The sequence below is a fragment of the Erinaceus europaeus genome, chromosome 2, assembly GCF_950295315.1.
Source record: "Erinaceus europaeus chromosome 2, mEriEur2.1, whole genome shotgun sequence".
Taxonomy (NCBI): Eukaryota; Metazoa; Chordata; class Mammalia; order Eulipotyphla; family Erinaceidae; genus Erinaceus; species Erinaceus europaeus.
In genome coordinates, this window is record NC_080163.1 from 182,115,171 (window position 1) to 182,138,795 (window position 23,625).

At 49.7% G+C, this 23,625-nt stretch overlaps 1 protein-coding gene across 1 annotated transcript in view; it reads right to left on the bottom strand.

Annotated features, from left to right (window-relative positions):
* PEPD (peptidase D) overlaps window positions 1-23,625 on the bottom strand; it is a 136,961-nt gene that overhangs the window by 23,606 nt on the left and 89,730 nt on the right. Inside the window, exons 10-11 of the mRNA XM_007539474.3 lie at window positions 1,825-1,893; window positions 307-384 (exon numbers count right to left, since the gene is read on the bottom strand). Coding sequence (XP_007539536.1) covers window positions 307-384; window positions 1,825-1,893 — 147 coding nt within the window. The remainder of the gene's footprint in view (window positions 1-306; window positions 385-1,824; window positions 1,894-23,625) is intronic.

Consider the following 23,625-nt stretch of genomic DNA (forward strand, 5'->3'; position numbering starts at 1 on the left):
CTTCAAAGGGTGGGGGGGTCTCTTTCGGGGCCTCTCCAAACCTGACAGAGGTACCTGCCCTGTCAGAGGCTCTGAGACAAGCGAGGGTGTGGTGGGTACTGTCCAGGTCCCCTCCGCAAGAGAGTCCATTGCCCACGGCCCCCTAGGGTCTCACTCTCTTCCATCACAGGGGTGGTCTTCTGCCTCACTCAGTGCTTCTGGGGCAGGGGAGGAAGGGCCTCATCCAGAGCAGTACTCAGTGGCCCCATGAATGAATGGAGTTGGGGGGGGGTCTGTGATTTATACCCAGGGGAGACCCTCACTCACCACATGTCTCCATCCTGGATGGTCCGGTCATTGGGGGCCCCAGCATGTCCATAGTGCAGCACTGCCGAGTTCTCACCACTGTCGAGAAGGGGGGAGAAGGGGATCAACACCAACCTCATCTGACAGGCCCCTGCCCCAGGGACAGTTCTAGCCTCCCTCCTGCACAGGCTCAGAGGTGCTAGACCAGGCCCACATCCCGAGGTGGGGGGAGAGGCCTGGTGGCCTGGTGCCCTATGGGTATGCTGGACAACACCAGCAGGGTCCCACCGGTCGCATGGGGTGGGGCCTCGAGGTGGGCAGTGCCAGGGATACAGCTCAGTGACAGAGCACAGGCCTTGAATGGATGCGGCCATGGGTTTAATTCCCAGTGTACAGAACACAGAGACAGAAGAAGGGAGAAGGGTCTGCAGGTCTGGGGGCTGAAGTCTGAGGAAATGAACTTCTGGTGGCCACAAGGCCATGCCTGGCCATGAGAGGGTTCATCCGCTAGAGCTAGAGGAGGCCCCATCCTCAGATCCAGAGAGTCTCCCTAGTGAGTGATACCTTTAAGAAAAAAAGGACTTTTAATTCTGTCCAAGGGAAAAGAAAGAAAAAAAGAAAAAGAAAAAGAAATAACACACCACCCACCTGGGTGTAATATTTATGGCCCCGTTCGGGAGTCTCAGGAATCATAAAAGTAGAAATAATGATTTTTCTCTCTATCCACCAGAGGAGAACATTTCCAAGGACTGAGCTGTTCACATGTTTTATTCATGCACCGAGGACGTGGACATGAGCAGCAGAGGGGCTATGGCTCTGGCCAGGCTGCAGGGGCCACACTTGAACCCCAGGGCAGAGTGTAGAAGGACTGGGGGTGGTGGGTAAGCCCGGAAGATGCAACCTTTCCCCTTCCCTCCCCGGCCCCCTCCACCCCAACCCCGGCAGGATGTGCCCCAAGCCGGCCTCTCTGTAGACACAGCGGCCACACAGACATGCACAGCTCTGCATAGCCCTGAAGTCACAGGAGTGCCCATGGTCATGGGTAATTCTGCCCTGTACCTCCATGCACACCCAGTCATGTGTTTCCCACCCCCACCCCTGACCCCATTTGGGCCCCTGTAACCCATTATGACGGCACTGCAGAGCCCCAGAGCCATTCGCAGCACAGCCATATGGGTGGGGACACACACGCATACACACCCGTGCATTTTGCACTGATGTGGCCCTCTCCCTGCACACTGCCCCACAGCAGCTGTTGTGGATGAGGTCATCGCCTCGCCCTCAAACTTTGGGTGTGTCTGTGTGGAGGGGTGCCAGAAGGAACAACCACCTGGAGGCAGGAAGAAGGTGGTGGTGGCAGTGGGCTGCCAGTGTCTTTCCTTCTCCCACTCGGCCCAGAGCATCTGCTGGGTTCTTAGCAGGAAGCCTGGCTTGCAAACAGGTGGGCACTGGGTGGATGAGGGAGAAGCAGGTATGCCTATTTGGAGGGTGGTGGGGCTCTCTCCTTCCCTCCCCACTTCCAGATCATCTCCCACTTACCTGCCGCAGATGCAGGTGTAGGAGGTGTGGCGCATGCCGCCCTGGGAGTAGCAGTAGTGCTCGAAGAGGCTGCAGGAGAAAGGACACAGGTTAGGCGGAACTGCCAGGGTCTGAAGGTCCCTCCCCACCCATTCCCGGTGCAGGTGCTCAGCCTGGGCCTTGCTCACTGTGCTGTGCTCGCTCCAGTGTAAATCTGTGGAGTCTATAGGCGGGGGCCTAGGCGTCATTTGGATGGGCAAGCAGGGCTGGAAGGGTATGCTGTCCTTCGGCCTGAGAGAGAGCTCAATGGGTAGGGGTAGGACACAGGCCTTGCCATGTGTGCAGCCCAGGTTGGAGAGTGTGAGAGTACAGGGGCATGTGGGGAAGTTCCAGAGCTGAGGTCTCCCCTACCCCCCGCCCCCTTCTTTCTGCCTTAATGAAAAGTCAATGTGGGAGTGGGGGAGACAGCATAATGGTTATGCAACAGACTTTCATGCCTGAGCTCTGAGGTTCTAGGTTCAATCCCCAAAACCATCATAAGCCAGAGCTGAGCAGTGCTCTGCCCCCCCCACCATCTCCCTCCCTCTCTCTCTCTTTCTCCTATATCTTCCACTGTGTATCTCGTTCTCTTTCTTTCTTTCTTTCTTTCTTTCTTTCTTTCTTTCTTTCAATTTTGGTGATTTGGTGGGTTCCTGAAGTCATTCTAGTCCAGCCTTGTTGTGGTCCTAGGTGGTCTCCTTTGGTATTCCTAGTTGACCCGGGAGAGGAGAGGAGAGAAACACAGCTGCTGCTGTTCCATAGCCCTGCCTCTGGAACTCTCCTCTTTCTTTTCTTTTTCTTTCTTTTGTGTATCTCTTTCATGAAGAATAAATAAGTACGGCTGGGGAGACAGCATAATGGTTATGCAAAAGGGTCTCGTGCCTGAGGCTCTGAAGTCCCAGGTTCCATCCCCAGCACTACCATAAGCCAGAGCTGTGCAGTGCTCTGGTCTTTCTCTCTGTATCTCTCTCTCTCATTAAAATAAAATAAGATATATATATATATCACCAGAAAACTCACTTTAAAAAAAAAATAAGTAAAATAAATTTAAAAAAAAGAAAGCTAAGAAAAAAAGTCAGTCTGGGAGCACTAACATTGTGCCTGCATGAGGTCCTAGTTTCAGGAAAAATAAACAATAGCAACAAAAACAAGAGTGTGCATGTTATGGGACCAAGAAGTGGCACAGTGAGTAAGGTACTGGACTTGGAAGCAGGGAGTTCAATCCCTGGCATCATACGTGTCAAGATATTCTCTCTCTCTCTCTTTTTCTCTCTCTGGTCCAAACTTGTGTTAATATATTTTTATAGGAGCGCACTGCCTAGCAGGAAGCCAGCTCTGGTACCTTGCAAGGCCTTTCTTACTGAGATGCTTGTGTCCAGTGGCCATACCCCACCCCATATGGAGGTAACGAGTATACGCCTGGTCCTTGGACTGGCTTCACTGTCTAGAGGCTGGGCCTAGGGGCAGATAGAGCATGGTAGGGTGTCTCCCGGGAGGTAGAGAGGACAAGTCTGGGGCAGGCCTTGCTTCTCCCTACTTGATAGGAGTAGCACATCCCAATCCCACCCGAGCAACATCCCAACAATTGTATCCACATCACATTAACAGCACCAAATCCCCAGGAATCATGTTGCCAGAGAACTTGCCCCTCTCTACCATGGGCCCCAGAACCACGTGGTTGTGGGGGAACTGCTCCCTAAAGTCCTTTGCATTGGGACCTGCTCCCTAAAGTCTTTCAGAAGAGGACAAATGCCCTCACCCTTCCCTGAAACCTGGGTGGCAGCTTGGACCCAGCCTTCCTGACGCCGGAGCTGAAAGGCACATCTAATCTATATGGTGCCCTCCAACCCCCTCCTGCCATCAAGCCCAGGCACCAAGAATAAGCACCAAGGTTGCCCTCGGGCTGGCTAAGTGCCTGCTTTCCCCAGGCCCAGCCTGTGTCTGAGAATGTCTGAATGGAGGAGTCTAATCTTCCAGGCAGGGTAAACACAAATTATGTGTAATTGTTATGATTGCGTATTAAGTAGTTGTAATGCAGGAGCCGCGCTGCTCCACTCTGTTGGCTTTCAGACTTGCCTCACCAACCTCACAGGGTAATTGGTTACTGGGAAGTGAAATATGCCTCAACAAAGGATTTCGGGGGACCTCCGGGGAGGTGAGGGGAGCCCTCTTGCCCCGTCTTTTCTGCTGCTCTATATTCTTAGCGGGAATACAAAAGCAGCTGCCATTCATTCACTTCTCCCTTGGAGGCCTCAGGGAATAGCAAGGCCAAGGGCACAGCCTTGAGTGTGGCTACAGCCTTTTGGGACAAGCTCTTCTGCACTACACCCCCACCCCTGCCATCCCTCTCTCAGCCGCCACTGTCTGTGCACGGCCTCTGCTCCCCTGTTAGCTTCCGGGATGCCCACCTCTGGGGCCTTCCTTCTGGGATCCATCCCTCCACCACCCCCACCCCCCCCCACACAACCAGAACCCATTAAAGTAGAAGATGGCCAGAATATAATGGTGTCATTTGCCCCCTGAAATCTGGAAGATACGGTGCCTCTCAGCCATTCTCTAGGCAACGGGGACCTCCAGTCTCTGCTTGGTACAGAGAGGACCACTGGCTTCAGAAGGGACAGGGCAGAGGGATGGGCCCCATGCAGGAGAGGATGAGGTGATAAGAACACTCGCCAGCCTTGAAGCCAGTGTGGGCTGCAGGCATCCCCACTCTGTGGTCAGCTCAGCTCTCTTGTCAGGCCCTGGCTTTCGCATAAGAAAAAAGGGATTTAGAGGGAAAGGCTCAGCCTCAGAAGCCCCAGAGCAGGTGACCCAGTTTTCACTCGCTATTGCAGCTGGACGCTGGGTCACTCTGGCCAGACAATTTCTGTGGACAATTGCACACAGACAAGACGGCAAGTGTGGGAGACCAGGAGGAGTCACATGTTGAAGATCCCCTTCCTCCTCCTCAAACGGGTCTTCACACTGGAATTAAGCAATGAGTTCTGCTTTCCTTTATTTTTTTTTTTAATTTATCTTATTTTATTTTTATTGCCACCAGGGTTATCTTAGGGGTTTAGTAGCTGCATGACAAATCTTCCTTTTTTCCTCCCTCCATCCCTTACTTTCTCTCTCTCTTTCTTTCCTTTCCTTCTTTCTTTCTTTCCTACTGGGGAAATTAATGGTTTACAGCCAACAGTCAATACAGTTGTTACATGTGTAAAATTTCTGTTTTCTGCAAAACACTCTCACCCCCCCACACCCCCCCACACCTAGGTCCTCCTCCACCATCGTGCACCAGGATCTGAAAGGACAACCCCCCCCATCCTTTACTTCCATGCAATTCTTATTTGATTTTTATTGGATGGGGAAGAGAGAAATTGAGAGGGGAGGAGAATGAAAGAGAGACACCTGCAGCACAGCTTCACTGCTTGTGAGGTGTCCCCTCTGCAGGGGAGTGGGAACTTGAAACTAGGTCCTTCAGCATATTAACAGGAGTGCTTAGCCAGGTACAGCACTGCTTGCCACCACCACCCCCCCCCCCCAAGTTCTGCTTTCACCGAGCCCTTCTGATGTGATATGGAGGCAAAGTTGGTGCCTTGGTAGCAGGAGCAGGGGACACAATGGGTCCAACACTTCTGACTCACAGGCCCCGGAGGACAAAGTCTGGTGCCGCATTTCATGATAAGTGGGGTGGTTCAGGGGCCTGTGGAGAGACGTGTGTCAGTCAAAGTTCAGGGCGCCAGTATGCCGGGCTAGCTTCGCAGCGGGAGACAGACGACCAGGGACACATGGCTGAGCGGAGAAGCAGTATTTCTTTATTCACAAGCAAATGAGTCAAAAAACGAATCTAATCTAATCACAACTCAAATTTGTCCTGCATCTTTCTCCTCTGGCAGCAGCGTCAGGAACCCAGGAAGTATGTAGGAGAGGGGGTGAGGAGAAGCAAGAAGCTCGAAAAGGCAAAGACTAAACCAAAATCTCCCGGAGGCAGGGGGAGTGAGACCAAACCAATGTAACAGAATGACCATGTAAATAGACCACAACGTCAAGCAATGTAACAGAAGGGATCCCAGAGGCAGAACTAGAAGCCTACCAACAGACGTGAGGCTGACACAGTTCTGATTCTCAAGGAGCCAGAGGAGAGGAGGGGGCAGCTCCAAACTGGGGCCATGACCTAGACCCAGGCACCCGAACAGCTCTCAGTCACTGGTCCCCAGTGAGCGGCTCCCAGTCCCGTTTCAGAAGACACTTTCAGAAAGTTCCCATGCTAGAGCCTGTGACATAGCTCACCCGGGTGGGCACCTGCAGTGCCCTGCACTTGACCCAGGCTCAAGCCCCAGGTGTAACACATGGCAGGACAATGGCCCTGGTGTGTGGGGGTGGGGTGGGGAAGAGTTTCAGTGCTGTCATTTCTCTCTCTGAAGAGATTGAAGTACTGACAACTGTTTAATATTTTATTTATCCGTTAATTTTTTAAGGCAGGATTCTTTTTTGTTAATGTTTTATTCTTTTTGTTTTAATCTTTTGGGTATTATCTTTATTTATTTATTGGATATAGACAGCCAGAAATCAAGACGGAATGGGGTGATCGGGTGACAAACAGAGAGCTACCTGCAGCCCTGCTTCACCACTTGCAAAGCTTTCCCCCTGCAGGTGAGGCTGGGGACTTGAACTCAGGTCCTTGGGCATGGTAACATGTGTGCACAACCAGGTGCACTGCTGCCTGGCCCCTCCAGTAACTCGACTTAATCTTTCATAGAAAATTCAGCAGGGCGGGTGAAATAGCTCACTTGGCCGGTGTGCTGTTTTGCCATGTGCATGAGTCAGGTACAAGCACAGCCCAGTGCACTAAAGGCAGCTTTGCTGCTGTAGTCTGTCTGTCTTGCTCTATTTTGCCTCTGTCTCTATCTGAAAAAATAAATTAAGAAAGACAGAGACAGAGAGAGAGAGAGAGAGAGAGAGAGAACACGGCAGATGGAAGCAGGGAAAGGCCCAGCTGATTCACAAGTAGAGGGGCCTCACTACTGACTGACATAAGTCAAAGGCCACATTCAAGCCCATGGAGTCACAATAAATGAGGCGTGACAGAGCACAGTGCTGGAGAGCCTGCCACCTCTTGGGTACCCAGAGGTGCTGCATAACACAGGCAGACTCCATCGAGGGAGGGAGGAAGAAGAGGCCTAGGAAGAAGAGGGGACTGTCATCTTGGGACTGGGTTTGGCTTTACCTACCCCTTGGGGATAACAGCAAGGTTGCAGATAGTGCCAGGCACTAAGTACACTTGCTAGAAGGGTAGAGAAAATTCGCCAGCTCTGCAGGAAGCAACCAGGAAGCCTCCTGGGTCCTCACAATCAGAGCATAACGTCCTCCTAGGGGTTCAGGTTCAAGTGTGAATGGCCTATGTGGCTTGGAATCACCCAGCCCCCCACCCCCTTAACCAGGGAATAAACTAAAAACCTTGGTCCTGGATACCAATCAGCTGGACTTAATTGGTTTCTTCCTGCTTCCCTGGATGGAGGGTGGGGCACAGTGGAGCAGAGGAGGGGGGACCCCCTGGGCACATAGCTCAGTCCCTGCTGCCTCGCCCAGAAGCAGGAGGGGTCTGCCGGCCTCACAGCCGCCCCACTGCTCAGGGCTCTCTGAAGTCCTCCCTGCTTGGCTGTGTCTCTAACACGCGTGCCCATAAATTTCTCTCAGGCAAACGTGGGTAGAAAGTGCTTTGTATCCAGGCATAAATCAGAGTCTGTAAGTAACCTGGAGAGTCTGAGCTGTGAATAACGAGGTGGATAGTCTCTGCAGTGACTGGGGGGTTGGGGTGGGGGCACAGGCCCATGTCAGAGCCCGGCTGTGACTAATGGGGCAGGGGTGGCCCATGCAGAAGCCCACGCTTGCAGCAACGCTGTCACCAGGGATGCCATCACTGGGCTTACCCTGGGGACCTACAGATCCATCCAGACGGCCCAGCTCCTGCCCTCTGAGGATTATCATCTGATGAGATAGCCACAGTCCCAGAAAAAATGCATTAGCTGCCCGAGATAATAGCAGAAGGGTAGCGAGTGTCAGCGGGCCTGTGGGCACCAGCAGAGAGCAGATGGGGCCGGGCTGGTCAGTGGGAGCTGTGTGAGCTGGGCTCTGGGCCACTTCAATCCCTTCCCTGGCTGCCCTCAGTGCGATCGGGGGCCCAGGAAGTCTGTCAGTACCAGGAGCATGGGCAGGGAGATAGATGGGCAGAGGGTGGAAGTTCAGGAGAGCGATGTGGACAGGGGATTACGGAGGCGGAGGCGGAACATGGAGGCCAGAGAGTTCTGAGGCAAACACAGAGTCTGCTGGGTTGAACGAAGGCCCACACCCATGCTGACTCACACCTGCTCTTCTCATCCATCAAGTCTCCCCACTGTATCCCTGTCATCTGGTCCTTGTCCCTAAACCCCGTAAGACTCGTTGGGGACACTGCTCAATGCTGAAATCTAATTCAAGCCCTGCCACTTCATCCGCTGTAAGGTCTCCCTGTGCCTCAGCTTCCCCACCTGTAAAATGGGATGGAGGACTGGGAGGATAGCATACTGGCTATACAAAAAGCCTTTGTTTTTTAAAAAATTTTTAAAAATATTTATTTATTCCCTTTTGTTGTCTTTGTTTTATTGTTGTAGTTATTATTGATGTCATTGTTGTTGGATAGGGCAGAGAGAAATGGAGAGAGGAGGGGAAGGCAGATAGACACCTGCAAACCTGCTTCACCGCCTGTGAAGCGACTCCCCCGCAGGTGGGGAGCCGGGGGCTTGAACCGGGATCCTTACGCCAGTCCGTGCACTTCGCACCACATGCGCTTAACCCACTGCACTACCACTCAACTCCCACAAAAAGCCTTTCATGCCCAAAGGATGCAGGTTCAATTCCCAGCACCACTATAAAGCAGAGCCAAGCTGGTGTTCCCTCTCTCCTCTTACTCTCATAAGAAATAAATACACATGGGGCCAGGTAGTGGTGCACCTGGTTAAGTGCTCACATTACAGTGTGCAAGGAACCAGGTTCAAGCCCCTGGTTTCCAACTGCAGGGGGGAAACTTTATGAGTGATGAAGCAGGGCTGCAAGTGTCTCTATCTCCCACTCTCCTCTCAATCTGTCTCTATGAAATAATACATAAATTAAAATACTAAAAAAAATAAATACACAAATCTTTTTAAAAAAATGTTAAAGTAATTGGAAAGGGGTTGAGGATGATGGCAAACCGGTAGAGGCTGTGTTTGGCTGACATGTGTCACAGGGAGATATGAAACTGTCCACCTGTGATGACGACAGTCCTATAAACGATTTCTCCCCACAAAATAATCTAATAGAAATAAAACAGAACCGAGCAGGTGACTAACAGCACCATCTCAAATGTGTGGAGAACTGGCATGGCACACAGGACACACTGATCACAGGACAGTTGTCACTGCTGTCACTGTTCAGAGCAGCCACAGCAGGGCCGCCTCCTGCAGGCTTTGACAAACAGCCTCTTGGATACTCTTCTTAAGTCCACAACTTGGGGCGTTTCCTGACACACAAGAAATCTCAGCCCGAGGTTCCTTCTCTCCTGTCTCTCTGCCAGCTACCCCCCACGCCCCCAGAAGTCCAGGGCCTGGAGTGTGGGAGGAGAAGAAGGAGGGAGTGGGAAGTGTCCCCGGATACTTGGGGCTAAAGGACTGTGCTGCTGTCATAGTGCCGAGTCAGCTTTAGTTCACATTTTATGAATGTTTCTGTTCTGGGTGAAAATGACCACAGTTACATCATGAACACGGTGTGCCTTTTCAAAGTTCAGTCACTTACTAAAGGTAAAGGCAAATGCTTTTCTCCTTCCTTCCTTCCTTCCTTCCTTCCTTCCTTCCTTCCTTCCTTCCTTCTTCCTGCTTCCCACCTTCCCTTCCTTTATCTTTCAACTTTATTTATTTTACTTGTTAGGACAGAGAGAAATTGAGACAGTGGGGGAGACAGAGAAGGAGAGAAAGACACAGTGATAAAAAAGACAGCAGCACTGCTTCACTGCTTGTGAAGCTTCCCTTCTGCATTTGGAGACTAGGGGCTTGAACCTAGGTCCTTGTGCATGGTAACATGTGCACTCAACTGGGTGTGCCATGGCCCAGCCCTTCCTCCCTTCCTTCCTTCCTTCCTTCCTTCCTTCCTTCCTTCCTTCCTTCCTTCCTCCCTTCTTTCCTTTCTTCTTTCCTTCCTTCCTTCTTCCCTCCCTTCCTTCTTCACCTCCCTTTCTTTCTTTCTCCCTTTCTTTCTTTCTTTCTTTCTTTCTTTCTTTCTTTCTTTCTTAATAGTTTATTTATTAATGAGAAAGGAGGAGAGAGAGAAAGAACCAGACATCACTCTGGTACATGTGCTGCCAGGGGTTGAACTCAGGACCCCATGCTTGAGAGTCCAATGCTTTATCCACTGCGCCACCTCCCGGACTACTCTTCCTTTCTTTCTCATTCTCTCTTGAACCAGGGTCTCATACAAGCATAATTTCTTTCCTCAGACTCACTTTTTCATCCAGACAGAGATATAGAGAGGGGGAGTTAGAGAAGCAGAGAGAGGGAGAGACACCACCATACCACTAGAGCTTCTTCTAGTGCCATAGTACCTCCCACATGGTGCAGGGACTAGAGGCTGGGTTGTGTGAGCTCTCTCTCCAGCCCAGCAAATGCTTTTCATAGCATCCTAGGGTTCCCTTGCAAGCTGAGAGAGGTGTGCTCCTGCTCTCCTGAAACGGAGGCAGCCACTGCAGAGCACCAAACTCAGAGGGGTGTTTCTGGGGAGGCTGTGGGCTTCACTCAGACAGGAAATTCTCCCTCTGTATCCTTGCTCTCCTGAGCAGGGTTTCAGGCTTTATTACGTGTCCCTTGTGGGTTGCTGGGAGCACTTCCACTGTTTAGGGCTGCCCCAACCTCCCCAGAGGGTCTCAGCTCCTCTGTCCATGTTGAGCCTCTGTCCATGCCTGCTGAGAGGTGAGCTGGGTGTGTCGGGGGGTGGTGTGGTGGTGTGCGGGGCACCCTGTCCCCTCTTCTCCCTGGGCCTCTGGGTGAGGAAAGACATTGAGCAAGTGAGGGAAACACCATGAGGTGTTACTTTAAAATTTTTATTTATTTATTGTTTAGACACAGTCAGAAATTGAGAGGGAAGAGGGTGAGAGAGAGAGAGACACACACACACACACAGAGACACCTGTAGCACTGCTTCACCACTCACACAAAAAAGCTTTCCCCCTGCAAGTGAGGACTGGGGGCTCAAACCCAGGTCCTTGCGCACTATAACACGTGTGCCACCACCTGGCCCTACAACGTGTGTTTTAAATAAGCAAATGGCAATCCATCTGTCACAATGAAAATGGCTGGGATGAATCCAAAAACGCATTAATTAGGGGCCAGGCGTTGATGCACATGGTAGAGTGCACACAGTACCATACGTAAGGACCAACGTTCAAGCCCCAGGCCTCTACTTGCAGGGGGTAAGCCTTTATGAGCAATAAAACAGTGCTAGAGGTGTCTCTATCTCTCTCCCTCTCTCTATCTTCCCATCCCCTTCTCAATTTTTCTGTCCTATTAAAAAAAAGGAATTATTTTTGTCACCTAAGAAGTGGAACAATGGATGGGACACTGGGCTCTCAAGCATGAAGTCCCCCTTCCTTCTCAGTTGCTGTCACTATCCAAAAATAAATAAGTAAATAAATAAACATAATTTATAGAAGAAATGCTTTGTTGCTAAAATTGCATATTCAGGGCCAAGCTGGCCCTGCCTGGGCCACCTTCATGTGGCTCCCTCCCTGGAGGGCCACCCACCCGCCTCAATCTGCAAGAACCTGGGATGACGCTCCCAATCCCCACCTGAAGGGAGCACTGTACGTAGTAAAGCAGTGCTGCAAGTGTGTCTCTCTTTCTCTCTCCACTTTCTCCCCTACTCCCCAATATCTCTGTGTTTTATCAAACAAAAAAGAACTAATTTTTTTTCCCTCCAGGGTTATTGCTGGAACTTGGTGCCTGCACTACAAATCCACTGCTCCTGGAGGCCATTTTTTTCTTTTGTTGCCCTTGTTGTTGTTATTATTATTGTTGTTATTGCTGTCATTGTTGTTGGATAGGACAGAGAGAAACCGAGAGAGGAGGGGAAGACAGGGAGGGGGAGAGAAAGACAGACACCTGCAGACTTGCTTCACCACTTGTGAAGCGATCCACCCTGCATGTGGGAGCCAGGGACTCGAACTGAGATCCTTACGCCGGTCCTTGCACTTGACACCATGTGCACTTAACCCACTGCGCTACCGCCCGGCCCCAGTAAATATGTTTTTTTAAAGGCCCAGCATCATGTCTGGCCCAACCTGCACGGACATGGATCTGGCAGGAAAAAGGGCTGGGGGTGGGGGGTGGGAGGCAGGAAGGACCTGGTGGTTCTAGAAACCAACCAGAGGCAAGGGCAGCAACAAAGAGGGACATGGTCACGCAGCTTCCTGGCACACGGAGAGAAGTCAGCTGCTCCCCGCCGAGAGAGAGCAGCATTATCAAGGTAGGAGATAATTAGCATTTTAATTGGATAATTGGGAATTCTAAATTGCCTATCTTGTATTAAGCATAACTGAGGACAGAACATGACATTCAATTAACAAATACTCCCCTTTATTCCTGACATGCTTGATTAGGTTGAGTTTCCGACTCCCTCAGAATCAGTTACTGAATGAAGTATCACAGTTGGCCCAGGAATCCATGGGGGGGGGGGGGGCTGGCTCTAGGAACCCCAAGATAACAAAACCTGACGATGCTTAAATCCTGCATATAAAACAGCAAGTGCTGGGGGCCAGGTGGAGGTGCACACACCTGGTTAAGCACACACATCGCAGTGTGCAAGGACCCAGGTTTGAGCCCCTGGTTCCCCCCACCACCACCACCTGCAGGGGGAAAGCTTCATGAGTGGTGAAACAGGGCTACAGGTGTCTCTCTGTCTCTTTCTCTATCTCCTCCCCAATCTCTTTCTCTCTGTCTCTATTCAATAATAAATCCATAAAAATAGAAACTAAAATAAAATGGCAAGTATCTATCTACATATCCTCCCACCTACTTACTATTTATTTATTTATTGTATTTACTATTTATTAATTCAGTCATTTATTTATGGCAGAGCCAGAACCTCCTACTTGTGTGATTTCATCACTCTGGTGTGGTGACGCAGTACAGCAGTATACCGGCGACCATGGATGGAAGTCCTGGCACAGTGCTGACGTCAGCCTTGGCGACATACGCAGTGGTCTAAACAGGTGCATTGTGGACTGTGGGTGGGTCCATTCTGTGCTGGTGTACAAAGCATTGTGGGTGGACTGGATAGATTTAAAAGTACAGCCAGCCAGAAGTCACGCTCTTTTTGGCTGCTGCTTCCTCTCCTGGTCAGAAGCATCTTGGTGGAGGTGTGCCAGGTATCCGCCATGGCTACTTCTCCTGGGAACTGAACATGTGTGGCTCTGCTAGCCGGTAAACTTTTAGACCCCTCTACAGCCATGAGCAACCTTTACTAGAGCTGATAATTGTTTATCTTATGGTACTAAACTTTTGATAACTATACTCAGACTTTATGGACCTAGCGTATTCTTAACCCTTGATAAGTGCTTATTTTGCCTTTTACTTTTTTCACACTAGCCTTGTATTGTTTAAACCAGTTCCCAGCTCCCCGCTGTGAATAATTTTACTCGCCGCAACAGCCGCCCCCAACCCCTTTTTACAACATTTCAGGCCACTTTTTCACTCAAAGACAGGGTCAGAGAGAGAAGGTGAGACACCAAAGCATAAGAGCTTCCCCCCGTGCTGTAAGCACCTCCCACAGGGTACCAGGACTCACATCTAAATTGCATACATGGCATGACACAGCATTCTACCTGGTAACCTAGCTCCCTGACTCTCTCCTCCCATCTACTTTAATTATCTCTAGATTAATTATAGCACATACTACAAAGCAAAACGCCATGCAAATAGTTGTTACATCACACTGTTTAAGGAATATGGCAATGGGCTGGGGTGGTGGCACAATCGGTTGAGTGCATATGGTCCTATGCGCAAGGACCTAGGTTCAAGCCCTCCCTCTCCACCTGCGGAAGAGGGCTGGGAGGGATCTTCACAAGCAATGAAATAGGTTTGCAAATGTCTTTCTCTTTCCCTCTCAATGTCCCCCTTCCCTAAAAATTTTTCTCTGTCCTATCAAATAGAAAGGAAAAAGAAAAAAAAAGGGGAAAAAATGAAAGGACGGACGGATGGATACACACACACACACACACACACACACACACACACACGAATGACAGCCTAGAAATTTTCTACACAAAGAACAAAAGCTATCTGTTACTGTAGAACCAAGAGACAATTTCTACCATGTATTTTGTGGAATGTCCTTCTAAGCATTTTTTAATATAGAAAGTCAGATTTGAAAGATGAAACTGTAAACTTTTTTTCTTTGGTAATAAAAAGTCACCTTTTGACAGAAGTTTGCAACACACACAGAAGAAGACCCACCCGGCCCAATGCTTTCACTTGGAACTCTGCCCCTGTATCTAGACCCTTCTTCCTCCCCCCCCGGACAAGCACTGCTCCCTCCCCGTGCAGTTGCCTGGTTGGTGACAGCAGTGCCTAGCTTGTCTCATAGTGTGCCATGTAGGGGTCCTTTCACGCTCTCAGTTGGATCACAGGGCTGCTCTGCTCAACACCCGCCGCCCCCCACCTCCCTCTCTGCATCTCTTCTCTTGCTGCTCCTAATACTGCCGGCCAGGCAAGCACTCAGGACAACCAGGCAAATCTGCTCTCTGCCTGGAGTGTTAGTCCCAGCAGCCCAGAGCTTGTTCTTTTTCCTCCTTCAGGCCTCTCCTCCAATATCTCCATCACAGAGATGCTTGCTCTGAAGAAGGAGTAGCTCCCTCCCTATTTAGCCCTCACCACCTGACTCCACCCACCCACCCATCCATTTATCCATCCATCCATCCATTCATCCATCCATCCATCTTCTCATCTTCCCATCTCTTCACCCACCCACCAACTCATCTACCCACCCACCCATCCATTATCCACCCGTCCACCCATCTATGCATGTACCCATCCATTCACTTAAACACCCATCCATCCCTCTCTCCCTCTCTTCCTCCCTCCCTCCCTCCCTTCTGCTTCCCATTAGGCTGGAATTAGATCAGCTCTGCTCACTGGAGTGTGTGCCAAGAGCCTAGAATAGCGCCCAGTGCAGAGGAAGTTTTCAGTACATTTCTACAACCGAATACGTAAACGGCTGCGGGGGAGGCACCCAAGCCTAGAATTTACTTCACCGATTTCACGTTGTTAGATATCTAGCTTGCTTCTACCTCTGTGTTGCAATGGACACCCAAGGCCATGCCTGCTTTTCTCCCCATCTTAGGGTTAAATCCCTAGATGACTTACTGAGCCTGTGAGCTCAAACACTGAACCCACTTTTCAGTCTTGGGGTTTGTCCTGTCACACAGACTCCAGACAGCACATTAGGATATTCACAGTCCCAAGAAGGGCACTGTGGGGTCTGCTTTCAAATCTGCTTGGTGAGATAACACAGGGTTTTGTTGTTCCATTGACCAACTGGCAAGTTTGAACCTGCATTTATGTTTATTTCCTCATCTCTCTCTCTTTCCGAATGGCTTCTTTCTCTAGCTGAATGTTCATCTTTTTTCTTATTGATCCTTAAGGGTTTTGTGCTTGAAGGAGACACACTGGCTTAGACCATCATGCAGGAGACAGACAGCCTTGGTTCTCTGCTTTATTGGCACCTCTGTTCCTGATTCCCCAGAGAAGGTCAGAGCACCTCAGGCAGGAGCTTTACACTAGGGCAGGAGGCTGGGGTGGCACATCCAACATGCAACTTGGAACCCAGGGTCTGTGGCTCATGGGAAACAGGTCCCATTTGGGGTGATGCCCCTGAGCAAGCAAGAGGATCCAGCTTTGGAAACTTCAAGGAGTGCTGTGTTTTAAGGTACATTTAAAGGAAAACAAAGAAATTGCTCATCAAAGACTGCTGGATGGGCAGTGAAGCAGGTCTGCAGGTGTCTATCTTTCTCTCCCCCTCTCTGTCTTCCCCTCCTCTCTCTATTTCTGTCCTATCCAACAACGACAACATCAGTAACAACAACAATAGTAATTACCACAATAAAACAACAAGGGAAACAAAAAGGGAATAAATAAATATTTTTTAAAAGTTTAAAAAAAGAAGAGATATGTGCATAGACCACCAGGCTCTCAAAGGATGAGTAGCAGTGGGCTCCCAGAGCCCCTTCTTAGAGGGAAAGAAACTTTGGCTTGTTAAGGTGATCAATAACAGTTTAGGTAGCAGTTCATAATTAGTTGTTTTTTTTTAAAACTATTCTAATTATTTACTTAATTGTTGGAGACAGAGAGAAACTGAAATGGAGGAGAGGGGTAGAGAAGAAGACGGAGAACAGGCCTAGTGGTGGTGCACCAGGTCGAGTGCATGTAGTACAAAGCTCAAAGACCCACACAAAGATCCGGGTTCGAGCTCCTTCTCCCCACCTGCAAAAGGGATGCTTCACAAGCACTGAAGCAGTTCTGCAGATGTCTGTCTTTCTCTCTCCCTCTCTGTCTCTCCCTTTCTCTCTCTCCTAGCCAATAAAATGGAAAAAATGGCTGCCAGGAGCAGTGGATTTGTAGTGCAGGCATTGAGCCCAGTGATAACCTTAGAGGAAAGAAAGAGAGAGAGAGAGAGACCTCCAGTAAAGCTTTAGCACTAGTGAAGTTTTCCCCCTACAAGTAGGGACTGGAAAAAAAAAAAGACTGCTGGATGGGCAGGGGGTTGGCAGAAGTATGAATGCTTGAGGGTATAGATCCTTTGTTTCATTCATATCTATCTATATTCTTTTTTGATTCTTTTTTAAAAAAAGATTTTATTTACTTATTTATGAGAAAGATAGGAGGAGAGAAAGAACCAGACATCACTCTGGCACATGTGCTGCCGGGGATCGAACTTGGGACCTCGTGCTTGAGAGTCCAAAGCTTTATCACTGCTCCACCTCCCGGACCACCTTTTTTGATTCTTTCCTCCTATTTGTTAGGACAGGTAAATTGAGTGTTTATTTGTTTTTTAACCAGAGCACTACTCAGCTTTGGTTTGTGGTGATATAGGGAAATGAACCTGGGATTTAGGAGTCTCAGGCATGAGAGTCTCTGCATAACCATTATGCTCTGGTTAAAAACACACACAAGCAATCAGTTTATCTGTTCCGACAATAGGAGGAAATAAATTTAATTTAATTTTTTTTTTTTTAGTGAGTCTAGCTAGGGGTTCTTTGAAAAATTAAACAAGATTGACAAACCCCAGCCAGACTCACACACACACACAAAAAGGAAGAAGACTCAAATAAATAGAATTGTAAATGATAGAGGAGGTATCACAACTGACACTACAGAAATCAAGAAAGAACATAGATAGATAGATAGATAGATAGATAGATAGATAGATAGATAGATAGATAAATACATAGGGGAATAGAGAGGGAGGGACACAAAGAGACATGCGCAGCATTGCTTCACCACTCACAAAGCCTTCCCCCTGCAAGTCAGGACTGGGGGCTTGAATGTGGGTCCATGCGCATTGTAACATGTGCACTCAACCGCTGCACCACCACCCAATTCCTTCTCAACATTCTTAACTACCAGCAGGTTGCAGAAACCACAGACACCCAGCCAGATGGACCCCACCCCAGGTAGCTGTGATAATGACTCTGTCTCTCCGTTTTGAGACTCTACAAAAAGCTCAGAGCCTGGTGCCCAGGTGAACCCTTTGCACTTTGGCACCACAGGCTGTGGCAGCTCATTGGCTGTTTGGTGTCAGCTGACTGAGGACCCCTTCCGATGAGCCTTCCTGTCCCTACTCTCCAAGCCACATGGTATTTTAGTCACACTCCACTGGAGGAGCAACGGACATGCTATTTATCACTCAGAAAGTCTTTATCCACTTAGGATGATAAATGGGGGTTGCGCTCATGATGCCCCTATAAGATGAGAGGCCCTGGAAAGGGGACGGGCTGCCGAAGGGGTCGCTCTCGCATGGATGGTTGGGGAGCCACAGGCCGGGGGGGGGGGTGCATCCAGCAAGGCGGGGGCTCGCCCCTGCCCATCTGGGCTCCCAGGAAATGTGTCAATAGGGCTTCAGGCACATTTAAGAAGCAGTGCCTCCTTCCAGGGTCTCTGTCCCCTCACACGCCACATGGAAAGGAGGTAGGGAAGGCAGTGGGACAGTGACAGGAGCTGCTGGTCTACTCCCTCAATTGCCTTCGGGGACCCCCCCCCCCATACACACACACACACATCTGGTGCAGAGAGATGATTGAAGGGCCAATTCCCACGTTCATAACCTTTCTCCTGCTGATGCTCCTGAGATGCAATGGACATTCCCCCAATACTCCTCCAACCCCCATGGATTTAGATTTCTGGAAACCTACACCTATCTATCAATCACTAATTAATAAGGTCTTTGTCCTTGGGAGACAGGGTGATTAAGTTGCTTTTTTGAAAGAATCCATTTTTTTTTTTTAATTAAAATGTGCTCCTCTCTGGGTTTCTGGATAGATTCAAAAGCAGGCTGTACCAGATGTCTTGTTTTTAAATACGCATTATATGAAGCCAATGGTGAGAGGAGCTCCTGCTTTTAATTATGTTTTATTCTTTGCCTATTGATGCCGAGTTAAATATTCTTTCTCTGCGCCGTGGCCCTCACACCAAGAAACCAAAGTTGGCAGGCAGGAAGCAGGAGCGCTCTCGTGTGGGAAAGTCCAGTCCAGCCAGGTGACTCACAGCTCAGGTCCTTGCAAGAGCCTTTTGTCCCACCCCAGCACAGAGTTGTCTGCTTCCAGTGACCACCCCACCCCCCAGCCCCAGCTGGTGACCTGCGGGTGGGTTATGCTTCCAGGTCACTTGGGCTTCCCCTCTGTCCTGCCTGCTGGCCTGTCCGTTCGGCCCCATGTATTCCCTTCCACTCATCTCACCAAAGCAACCAAATGAATGATCAAATCTCCCTCCAGAGTTGGTAAAATAGCTCATCTGGACAATGGACCTATTCTACCATCCATAGGGCCCAGGTTCAAACCTGGCTCCCCACTGCATTGGAGGAAGCTTTGGTGCTGTGGTGTTTCCCTTTTGTTCTATCTGAAGAAGTCAGCAGAGAGTGTGGAAGCTCTGGTGATGACAGAAAAATAAAAAAAGCAAACAAAGAAACAAATAAAAAACAGCCACCAAAGGAGGAGAAAGAAGAGAAAGTCTTCCATGAAGGTGGGTGCCCAAACTCTCCCTCCTGCTGCCTGTACCCCATCAGGTCCCTCTTTCTTCACCAGACTTACTGCTGGCCCACTGCTCCCCAAAGTCTACCTTTCACTGAGTCCTTTCACTGGCTCCCCTGCTCACCCAGGAGGTAGAGGTCAGAGGAGCTTCTGAGTGAGTGGTGTGTGTGTGTACACCCCACTGTCCATATCTCTCTCTTTGTCTTTCTCATACACACCCATCATGGCGATTAGTCTTGCATATAGCTGTGCCACAGAGCACCCATCCCTTCCCCACATCACCTGGTCCTCAGTGTCTTAGAAAAAGGTAACAAGTGGCAGGGATGGCTGAGCCTGAATGCATACCATGTGTCCACACAAACCAAAACGCCATCTGCCTGGGGGCAGCCTTGGCTGTGTACACACCCCTCTTCCTCTTTCTGAGTGCACTGCCCAGTCTCCCTGCGGTCAGCTGGGGCCACATGACTAACTGTCACCAACGGGACTATGAGGTGTGTTCTTCTGAGTCGACAAAGCTTTTGTATTTATTTATTTATTTATTTAACAGGACAAAGAGGAAGTGAGAGGAAAGGGAGAGATAGAGAAGGAGAAAGAGAAACACCTGCAGATCTGCCTCACTGCTCATGAAGCTTCCTCCCTGCAGGTGGGGACTGGGGACTTGAACCCAAATCCTTACATACTGTAACATGTATGCTCAACCAGGCGCACCACTGTCCAGCCCCTAAGCAAAGGCTTTTAAGTGTGGACATAAGTTCTGTGTGTTTTTTTCTCTCCCCTCAGAGAGAAAGGAGTTGGATGATAGAAGCAGGACTCACACCTAGACAGATGCTCAGGACCTGTCTCAGACTGCAGCATGAGACGAGCCACTGAGAAGCAGCTTCTTTTAAATTATCTTTATTTATTGGATAGAGGGAGCTTCGCCACTGCAAGGGACTGAGAGCTCGAACCCAGGTACTTCTGTACTATAACATGTACACTCAACCAGGTGTGTCACCAACCGGCCCCGATAAGAGCAGAGTTTCTGAAGAGGAGTCACCTGTCTTCTCTGCCTGAAGTCCATCTGTCCACCAAGGGAGCTTGTGCCAGTTCCTTAATGCTCTCCTGGATCTGTGTTCTTGAAAGTGGAGAGGAGGCTACTCTGTACCTCGTGGGATTAAACAGAGAAAAATCCCCAGGCGGCACGTGCTACAGACTCAGCAGACATCAAACACCATCAGCAGCTGTGAGGGGAGGCGGCTTCCAGAGAGTTCTTGAGCTTTGTGCATCAAACATTTCCCCAGCAATCCCATCTTTGGGTGGGACTTTACCCCAGAGACATTATCATCAGTGAGACACCCAAGAGGTGGCAGGCAGATCAGGTGGTTCATCACCAAGCCACCTGGCCCTGGTGGAGGATGAGTTAAACGGACTATTGGGGGGGGGGAACCCCACAGATGCTGTGTGCCCCAGTTTACCATTGGGAAGAGATGTCTGCTTAACTCAGAGGAGAAATGGACTCCACCTGGTGTGATTCCAGCAGAACAAAGTCTGTCTGTGGCCCCGGAGAGAGCCAGAAGCACACGTTTGTGAAAACGACAGGTGTTACTGGAGCTCGGCATGGCAGGAGTTTTTCCCCGGCGTGTTTACACTACGTGGTACAGACCAGACCTCCCACAGGCAGAGGGAATATCTCCTTATCAGAGACAAGCTCTTTCCAGCTTGAAAATGTGTGTCAGAAAACAAAAAGTGAAAGCCACCTGTTAAAGATCACCCCCTGGTCCCACCAGCCTCTTTCCCTCAGTTCCTGGGGACTCATCCCTCAACACAGGAACTGCCACCAGGGGTCGCAAGTGCTCACTACCTGCTACCAGGGCCTGGGAACACCTTGAGACGGATCACTGTTCAAGAACCAACCACGGGGTGGGCAAGGCTCTTGCCTGTGAGGAGAATCCAAGTCACTAGAATGTGCATTCAGCCCTGCCTCCAAAATAGTCTCCCAGCTTTCCTGGTGTTTCTGGTTTGTAGAGACATGATTTAATTATTATTTTCTATTTTAATGAGAGCACTACTTGGTGCTGGCTTATGGTGGTCACGCTGGGGATTGAACCTGGGACCTCTAGTGCCTCAGGCATGAAAGTCTTTTTGCGTAACCATTATCCTTGTCTCCCCAGCTAGTGCCTTTCTTCTGTGCAATGGGCTTCTTTGGCAAATCCCTGTTCTGTATGCCTGCTGGGATGCCAGAGAATGGTTGGGGAACAACACTATCTGCTCTGAACCCCCACATCTCCTGTGCTGCAGTCCTTGATTCCTTGCTCCTCAGGGAAACACATAGAGCCTGAGTTCCTGCCTTGGGGAGAGAAGCCACAGGCAGGGCTGGGGCCCTGAAAGGATGAATTCGCTGTCAGATCTCTGGCATTCCCAGCCAGCTGTGTCCCGGGAGAGCAGCAGGAAATGTCTCTGCCCTGAAGCACTGCTCTGTTCTGTGGGAGCAAGCCTGCCACTGTGGATGGATCTGGTAGATGCTGGACAAAGCACCTCAGACATAGAAGACATGACACTCACTGAATACCCCTGGGCCAAAAGCCTAGATTCAACAAATAGCTTAGATCTGAAGAGGATTTCAGGATTTTAGCTCCTCAATCCCCCAGTGAAATGCACTGACAATGGAGGGAGTGCCCTATGCATGCAGCCCAGAGATGATGTCCCTGACAACAGCCTGAGTCACACACACAGAGTCCCTCAGTCCCCTTGACTATTTGGTCTGCAGTGGTGGCCGGGCAGTGGTATGTTAGGCCAAATGTCCCCTGCATGGGGCAAGTGGCTGGGTGGGCAGGGGAGCTATAAGGGGATTGCTTTTCTTTTACTTTAAAGTAAAATATTTTATCTATGTATTTATTGAGTTGATAGGACGGAGAGGAGAAGAGTTAGACAGGGAGAGAAAGAGAGACACCTGCAGCTCTGCTTCAATGCTCACAAAGTTTCCCCCTTGCAGGTGGGGAGCAGGGGCTTGAACCTGGGTCCTTGAGCATGGTAGCATGTGTGCTCAACGAGATGTACTACCACCCAGACCTAAGGGAACTGTTTCTCCCTTACCAGTTTTGGGACAGCCAGTGACTTTGGGAGACCCAGGAAGTCCCCCAAACACACAAGGTCCTCAACCAACCAGTTCTGATTCCCTGTGAATCTGGCCAACCCTCTCCCCCACTTTTCTTCCTTGTCTTGGGCAACAGAATAAGCTGAGACAAGCTAAGTGTCGACCTTCCTAGAAATGTCAGTGACTAGGCTTCTTCTTGAAATGCCTATGGTCAGCTAAGTCTTCCCTCTTTCAGTCAGAGCAGGTGAAATTTTCTGGTGAAAATTCCAGAGTCAGGGGGTCTCACCTCCCTGCTGGGTGTGTGAGGAGGGCACATTCCCCTTCCACAAACACACAGGGCACACCACAGCCCTCAAGACAGTCTCAGAACAATGATGTCCATTCAGTACCTCCAGGGGACTTAACTCATTTACAAGGCAATTTTAATAATAACTATATATTAATTTACCTTTTTTTCCCTTACCTCCTATAAACTGTTAGGAATTAGGTAATAGACGACATTGGGCTTCTGGGGAACTTTTTATGAACGAATGCCCCATATTAAAAAAAAAATACTGTCAAATGAACAACATTAAGAAATGCCATCCCTTTTGTAATTGCTTCTAATAGACTCAAGATTCCGGTCCCGGCCTTCACAGACAGCCTGGGCTGTACTTCTCTAAATTGCATTTAGCTTTTTCATTTTCTTTCTGTCACCAGACAACAGGATCCTTCTGAAGCCACAATGAATAGCCATCTGACCATGTTAGCATGAAGCTCCCGAGACATCAGTGAATGTGCAATGTATGAGGGCCCCTTGGGGCCAGAGCGCTGCCAGAGCAGTGATGCTTTGCAAGGCTTTTAAAATGTATTTACTTTCAGGGCTGGGTAGTGGCATATCAGGTAGAGCACACAGTGTGTAAAGAAAGTCCTGGGTTCAAGCCTCCATTCCCCACCTACAGGGAGGAAGCTTCATGAGCGGTAATGCAGTGCTGCATTTCTCTCTCTCTCTCTCTCTCTCTCTCTCTCTCCTTCAACCCCACTTTCCTGTTAAGTTCTCTCTGTCTCTTTCTTAAATAAATCTACTTATTTTCTTTTGTGGTAAACTGATCTTGTACATCTGGGAAAGGAGATCTGTCTCGGGCATCCTGAGCATGGTGAGATTTCACAAATGGACTCTAGATCAAAGCCCAGAGAGTCTGAGACCCTCCCTGACAGGTGCATGGCCACCCCTGCCCTCGGCTCCTCCATCACCCAGTCAGCTCAGTGGGAAGCTCTAAGCAGGCAGAGCTGGTGCACTGCCTGCCCTTGAGCCTGAAGCCTCCCTTGCCCAGCACTGCCCTCCTGAGCACCATGCCCCGTCTTCTCATGCACGGCGACGCCTGTTCCTTCTCACGGCTTAGTGGGACTCACATGAACACAGCCCAGTCTACCCACTTCCTCAGGC